Genomic DNA, 7,928 nt, shown 5'->3' on the forward strand with positions numbered 1-7,928 from the left:
TTCCCAAAGGTGCTAGGTTAAAGCTTCTTGAGCTGTGTCTACACATGCTGCAATCACATCTCCAGTTGCAGTGTAGACTGACCCAAAGGCTTAACAAGATCCAGGCACTGGAAGTAGAAGCTAGACATGTTTCATTGGAGAGAGGGTGAAACGTTTCACAGTGGGGGATAATTAACCTGTGGAACAACTTCTCAATGGGGGTGATCAATTCACTATCACTTGAGTCTTTAAATTGAGACTGGAAGTAATTCCAAGATCTGCTTTAGTTCAGCCACAAGTCACTGGGCTCGCAGTGTCACTTGGAGCAGAGCAGAATGACTCCCTGCATAGCAGGAGTCACTGGGTGGGCCCCTCTGGCCTCTGTTGGGCAGGAGGTCAGTCTAGATGATCACAGTGGTCCATTTTGACTTTTAAATATATGAATAAATATTTACAACACGTGGCTCACCCAGTCACAAAGCTCAGCTTTAAAATGTAATCCCAATGTGTTTTAGGGGGCAAGCAGAGGCAGCCTTGACACCCACATGATGAGTTAATCGGGCAGCGGGAGGGGATAGTGACTGAACGGTGCAGACTAGGAACACTAGAGTGTAATTCCGAGTTTGGTACTTACAGTCTCCAGGCCACCACTTCATTGCAGAGATCTTTGGTGTATTCAGTGTAAATTCCTGAGTGGAAATGTCAAAAATCGCTGTTGTCTCCAAACCCCGAAGAAATGTCCCTGCACAAAGATAAATGGACATAATCCCTCAGTATGTCAGAAGGGTCATCGGAGAGACAGACACCCCGTCCTCGAGGCCTCACTGCAGAAAAGTGACACTGGACCTCCGGTAGATCGTTAGCTCCCCCTTCCTACCAGACCCCTTCCTCTTGGAGAAGGATCTGCAAGAGATTGTGCATTCAGTGCAGGCTCTTGCAGCTCTCGGCTGGGCCCAACCTGTAGTTCTGTAGCTTCTGGAGTTCTTTTACACTACAGTTTTTCCTTAAGTTAAGTTTGCCACTTAACTTGAAGTAGTTACACCTTTCTGGAAGCTAGTACGGACATTCCCCAAATGTTTGTGGTTTACTCTCTGGCGAGTGCTACCCTAAAACCCATCTTCCAGGCGCATCTACCCTTGATGCAACCTGGCAAATCCCTCTCCCAGGAATAGAAAATGTAGAACCAAATATATCCTCCCAACCAACTCCCGGGATGAGGGTGCTCCTCTTGGATCCCAGTTTTCTGGCATCCAAGTCTTCCCCTTCCACCACTTGAACTTTTCAGAATCAAAAAGCAAAACTCAGCTCAGCAGACTTTCTCTGACACTCATTTTTTTCCTGCCATCTCTATACAGCGAGAGAGGCTTTTCCTCTTCCTTTGGGACTCTCATGCAATCCACAGATGAACAGCTCCACAACCGCTAAACTCAAGTCTCTGAAATGTTTTGGGTGGGAGCAGCTCATTTCCCCAAAAGGTGCCTCACGTTGTAAACAATCTTCGGACATATCCTAAGATGAAGTCCATGAGGCTGAGCCAGTTTACACCAATTGTAACATCTGGGCCAGTGGTTTTCTTCCTAAGGACATGCTACATTTTCTCTGTAGACTTACCATGTCCCAATTCAGTCTGAGCATAGGTTCCTATAATGTGATATTTGTCAGCAAGTGGGATCCACTTGGCAATCTGTTCATCTGTTCCCAGGGCCAAGATACTGCTCTTAAAGACTCGGTGGATGTTAAATGCTAGGTCTCCGCCAAGTGCCCTGGAAGGAACGTATGGACAGTATTCTGCATGAGTACTTGTTCCAAGAATATTGTTAATGCAACAGTGCAAATGCATAAGGAATTTTAAACCATCTTCAGCACATACCAGTTCTGAGTTCCCATTGTTACTGATCTTTTGAATTAATTTTGTAACATAACGCATCTACACAGGAAGTGCGAGAAAAATAATCCTTCAAAGCTGGTTCCATTTTGTCTTTAATAGCATACCTTGCTTGAGAGTCATTTGTTTGATAATTACACCTCCCTTGTCTTTTAATTGGCAATGTGGAAAGGTGTTCTCTCTCTTTTCAGATCAGCTTAGTAGTATTGAACTGAGATTCTAAAAAACACCATCCAACCCCTAAACTTTCTTTGATGTTTATTAACCCTTTCTTCTCTTTTCCCCCTTTCATCTTTCCTCTTCCTTCTATTTAAATCACAATCAAAAACATCACTGATTTTAGCTGGAACAGACTGAACTGCAACTGCTGTCACTTAGGACTTAGACAACTTTGAACGTACCTAATTTTTAAAAAAAATGTCTAGTCAGTTCCTCTGATGACATGCCAGCCGGCTCAACTGCATGGTGCCATCCCAGAATGGCACATTCTGAAGTTCCGCAGTCCATAGGAACTTAGATAATGTCATTTCAGTAGCACATGGTGAAAATTTCTCTTTTGTAAAATATTTAATTTTTTTTTATAAAATAGAAACAGTGAGAAGAGGTAGAAGGAGTCTGAAATACCTTCCTTCTGGAAAAAAGAATGAGGAGTACTTTTCCATGGGTCCGTATCCCTGCTAATGTCACGGGAAACCTGGTGGCTGAACTTTGTGACTTTGTCCTCACCCACAACTATTTCACATTTGGGGACAATGTATACCTTCAAGGCAGCGGCACTGCTATGGGTACCCGCATGGCCCCACAGTATGCCAACATTTTTATGGCTGATTTAGAACAACGCTTTCTCAGCTCTCGTCCCCTAACGCCCCTACTCTACTTGCGCTACATTGATGACATCTTCATCATCTGGACCCATGGAAAAGAAGCCCTTGAGGAATTCCACCAAGATTTCAACAATTTCCATCCCACCATCAACCTCAGCCTGGACCAGTCCACACAAGAGGTCCACTTCCTAGACATTACAGTGCTAATAAGCGATGGTCACATAAACACCACCCTATACTGGAAACCTACTGACCACTATACTTACCTACATGCCTCCAGCTTTCATCCAGACCACACCACACGATCCATTGTCTACAGCTAAGCTCTAAGATACAACCGCATTTGCTCCAACCCCTCAGACAGAGACAAACACCTACAAGATCTCTATCAAGCATTCCTACAACTACAATAACCACCTGCTGAAGTGAAGAAACAGATTGACAGAGCCAGAAGAATACCCAGAAGTCACCTACTACAGGAGAGGCCCAACAAAGAAAGTAACAGAACGCCACTAGCCGTCACCTACAGCCCCCAACTAAAACCTCTCCAGCGCATCATCAAGGATCTACAACCTATCCTGAAGGACGATCCCTCACTCTCAAAGATCTTGGGAGACAGGCCAGTCCTTGCTTATAGACAGCCCCCAAACCTGAAGCAAATACTCACCAGCAACCACACAACAAAAACACTAACCCAGGAACCTATCCTTGCAACAAAGCCCGTTGACAACTCTGTCGGCATATCTATTCAAGGGACAACATCATAGGACCTAATCACATCAGCCACACCATCAGGGGCTTGTTCACCTGCACATCTACCAATGTGATATATGGCATCATGTGCCAGCAATGCCCCTCTGCCATGTACATTGGCCAAACCGGACAGTCTCTATGTAAAAGAATAAATGGACACAAATCAGATGTCAAGAATTATAACATTCAAAAACCAGTTGGAGAACACTTCAGTCTCCCTGGTCACTAGATTACAGACCTCAAAGTCGCAATATTACAACAACAAAAACTTCAGAAACAGACTCCAATGAGAGACTGCTGAGTTGGAATTAATTTGCAAATTGGACACCATTAAATTAGGCTTGAATAAAGACTGGGAGTGGATGGGTCATTACACAAAGTAAAAACTATTTCCACATGCTATTTTTCCCCCACTGTTACTCACACCTTCTTGTCAACTGTTGGAAATGGGCCACCCTGATTATCACTACAAAAGTTTTTTTTTCTCCTGCTGATAATAGCCCACCTTAATTGATTACTCTCATTATAGTTGGTTTGGCAACACCCATTTTTTCATGTTCTCTGTGTATATATAACTTCCTATTGTATTTTCCACTGCATGCATCCGATGAAGTGGGTTCTAGCCCACGAAAGCTTATGCTCAAATAAATTTGTTAGTCTCTAAGGTGCCACAAGTACTCCTGTTCTTTTTGTTGACTAACACGGCTACCACGCTGAAACCTTCCTTCTGGAGTTTCTCCTTCTGCATAGAAGGTAGCTCACCTTTTGTCACATGTAGAAATCTTTGCCCAGTGGAGCTGATTGATCAGAACTATCTCCTTAGATCAGGGTCCCTAACGCGGTGCCTGTGGGGCGTCTAAGTGCACCCACGTACTGGCCGGCGGACAAGCATCTGCCAAAATGCCGCCGAGAAGCAGCGTCATCCAGATGCGTCGCCACCGAAATGCCGCCGATTGACGTTGCTGCTTGTCGGTGGCATTTCGGCGGATGCTCGTCCACCGCCACGTTCCTCCGTGGCTCGTCGTCTGGCGTCTGCCTGATGAAAAAGGTTGGGGACCACTGCCTTAGATTATTTGCACCCCCTTGTTTTACTGCAGTGCCACCAGAGGAACCTCTGTTAAAAACTGATGGACACCTGTTCTCTTTAATAAATGATCATCCCCTTCCTGTTATACAGGACCTCGGAGAGCTTCACGATCACCTAGGGTGGGAGGTGGCGGGGAGAAATGTGTGTAAGGGAATGCGTGAAGGAAGATTGCACAGCACAGCAGTGATACACTCTTTAGCTAGCTAGCTAGGAATATACATTATTAAAAATGAATTTTCAAAACAGTTTTTAGAGATACTTGCCACTGTTTCACTATCTCCCACACTGTGAGTCACTGGGCTCTTTGCAGAACTTGCCAAGTGATTATATCTGAGATGCAGGCCAGGGACTCAGTCCTCCTGCAAGGCACTCTGTGTTCCGGCCCTGTTTCAACAAAGCACTTATGCACACGCTTAACTGGAAGCACATGACCAGTCCCATGGATGTCAATGGGGAAAGGGGCTGATGAAAGCAGGTATGGTGGGTATCATACGAGTGCGATTGGCTATTTTCTGGTTTGGGGAAAGCCGCTGGTTATTTTGTCATTGCATTTAAAAATGATAGCAAAGGCGCCTAGAGCCCAGGATAGCAGCTTTCCCCCTTTATGCATATAACTAAATAAATACACAAACCAAACTTTTTTTTATTAAAAAATTGAACTTCTCCAACAACTTTGTAAAGTCCCTGCCTTTTTCATGAATTCAGAAGCTGAGCTGCAGTGACTGTTTGCAAACCACGTCGTCAGAGTGTCATACTACTGGCCTTTCATTTGAGTAGCGTTTTATCATATGGAAGAGACTTAAAAAATCAGTTGGGGCGGCATTCTCTGTCTTCAGCTGCGGGGACGAGAACTTTTCATGGGGAATTGGAGTTATCGTGCCGGGTCTCATGCCACCACCTCACTGGTAAGCGCTTACCTTCCACTCTCACATTTTAACTCGGAATTTTTAACGTGTTTCTGGTTGTCCTGGTGGATTGTTTAAAAGGACCACGTGAGTTGGGAGCCCGGCCTGAGTTCGTCCAGGCCGCATCTGTCTTCACAAGCAGCACTCGAGGGAAGGGTGTGTGTGTGAAAGGACAGTGGGAGGAAGCTGGATCACTGTCATTTCCAGCGTGCTGAGTCACGTTTATTACCTTGCAGGAGCAGCTGTGCTACTTCTTGAGTGGTTCCCTTGCAGTTTTATCCCAATGTTTTTCTTTTCTCCCAGGCACAGGGCTAAAGTAAGAATCTGTAGCATGCTTGTGGGGGAACCCCTGTTAATCAGTCCATTAACAGTTGCAGCCTCCAGCCTCTTAACCGGGGGAGGGGTGATTTAAGCAGATTTTTTTTTTTAAAGAAAAATAATATTAACAATACTAAAGCCATTACCTGTAGCAGTACTTAACTTCAGGCCCGTCTTCAGTCCATCCCATTTGATGCATCTTCTCCTTGAGGTACACAGCTTTTCTGACTGCTGTTTCATACCTCTCATTCTGGCTCTGGAAGTATTGGTTTTCTCTGCTAAAGCCAGGGTCGCTGTAGATAACTGCCTCTGTAGAACAGAACAGGAGAGCTCACGCGGCGGGAGTACAGCTCGGGTGTAGAACAGAACAGGAGAGCTCGCGCGGCGGGAGTACAGCTCGGGTGTGGAGCAGAACAGGAGAGCTCGCGCGGCGGGAGTACAGCTCGGGTGTGGAGCAGAACAGGAGAGCTCGCGCGGCGGGAGTACAGCTCGGGTGTGGAGCAGAACAGGAGAGCTCGTGCGGCGGGAGTACAGCTCGGGTGTGGAGCAGAACAGGAGAGAGAGAGACTTGAAGCAGCTAAAGCAGGGACCTTTGGACATTCAGTGAACTATCGGCTATTTGGACTGGACTGTCTCTGCTCTGTGCTGACTGGCTGTTTGCTCCAGCCCTCTCCCTTGTTGTCGCTGCATCTCAGCTTTCCCTCCACAGCTGCCCCTTTTACCCACCACCCTTCTCACAAAAATCATGGAACAACCATGCTCCCTGGCCGCTGGGGAGGGGGATCCCTGGAGCTCCCTGGCCGCCGGGGAGGGGGCAGGGGGATCCCTGGAGCTCTGAGCCCCTACGGGTGGTGGGGCTCCAGAGCTCCCAGCCACCCTGCAGCTGCCTGGCCCCTTCCCATTTTGTCATGGATATTTTTAGTAAAAGTCAGGGACAGGTCACGGCTTCCGTGATTTTTTTCTTTATTGCCTGTGACCTGTCCCTGACTTTTATTAAAAATATCCATGACAAAATCTTAACTTTAATTATATGTTTTGCCTAATTTATTGCACCCTATGACGTCACCCAGAGATCTGGAGGAGGAAAAGTGGGGCAAAAAGTTTGGTGTAAATTTGTGTAGCTCCAGTGGCGTTAGGCTGACTTACATCAGCTGAGAATCCTGGGCTCAAGCCTCTCTCTTTCTAAAAGCCCCTTATGATGTTTTCTTTGCTTGAATTTTTTATTGCTTAATCTGAGGAGAAGGTTCCTCAAGGGATAGAAGAGTCACCACTGCAGAGAAGAACCAGACATACCAAGGACATGGAAGTGTCTCTCTCATCCAGGAAGCATCAAGGTTTTTAAAGCCCACTCACCCACTGCCCTCCGTGTCCTGGTGTTGTCAGCACCTCCATCCAATATGGCAGTGAGCCTCTCCACGCTGAAGGAGGCAGTCTGCCTTTCAGCTTCAAGATCGGGATTCACATCTCTGCTACCAGGGCTCCTGAAATAGCCACTCCTGTTCCACTGGGCCATCTGAGATTGCTGGAAGCCCTGAGAACAGATGGTGAATTAGTGAGTCAGCCCTCGAAAACCCAGGTGAGCATCCCCTATGGCAGCATTTTCATTAGCTACTTGCAAGTCTGGAGCTGGTCTTACAAGGAGGATGAATTCTGCTTAGTCCCGAGGACTGACGCTATTTGGCTGGATTTTTCTGATCATGTGGTGTTTTGTGCAACCAAACGAACTGTAAAAGCACCAGCTGATTGGTTTCCACTAAGCAGACAAAAAGAACAGGAGTACTCGTGGCACCTTAGAGACTAACAAATTTATTAGAGCATAAGCTTTCGTGGACTACAGCCCAAGCTTATGCTCTAATAAATTTGTTAATCTCGAAGGTGCCACGAGTACTCCTGTTCTTTTTGCGGATACAGACTAACACGGCTGCTACTCTGAAACTAAGCAGACACTAACTCAGCCTGGCAAAATCCTACGTGTGCAGGGCAGACACTTTCTTTCCCCCCCTATGAATTGGCAAATAGAATACTGTGCGTTTTCTGTCCCTGGCATCCATCATCAACACACAAGGTGCAGGAGTAGATATTGTCCCCAGGCAGGTAACTTTTCATGACAATTTAATAGAATATGTGGATCTGCATGACTGCTTATACCCCACCGTATGGCAGCATAGAAGGCTCAT

At 46.2% G+C, this 7,928-nt stretch overlaps 1 protein-coding gene across 4 annotated transcripts in view; it reads right to left on the reverse strand.

The window, feature by feature from the left end:
- The window catches only part of ACOX2 (acyl-CoA oxidase 2), a 32,598-nt gene that overhangs the window by 19,996 nt on the left and 4,674 nt on the right, over positions 1-7,928 (reverse strand). For 2 of the 4 annotated variants that reach the window (XM_005295947.5, XM_024109926.3), the window contains exons 2-5: positions 7,105-7,282; positions 5,898-6,060; positions 1,591-1,742; positions 614-721 (exon numbers count right to left, since the gene is read on the reverse strand). In XM_005295947.5, coding sequence (XP_005296004.2) covers positions 614-721; positions 1,591-1,742; positions 5,898-6,060; positions 7,105-7,282 — 601 coding nt within the window. The remainder of the gene's footprint in view (positions 1-613; positions 722-1,590; positions 1,743-5,897; positions 6,061-7,104; positions 7,283-7,928) is intronic. The other 2 variants (XM_065552895.1, XM_065552894.1) reach the window with 1 other exon arrangement.

This window comes from Chrysemys picta, chromosome 7 (assembly GCF_011386835.1).
Source record: "Chrysemys picta bellii isolate R12L10 chromosome 7, ASM1138683v2, whole genome shotgun sequence".
NCBI classification, from domain to species: domain Eukaryota; kingdom Metazoa; phylum Chordata; order Testudines; family Emydidae; genus Chrysemys; species Chrysemys picta.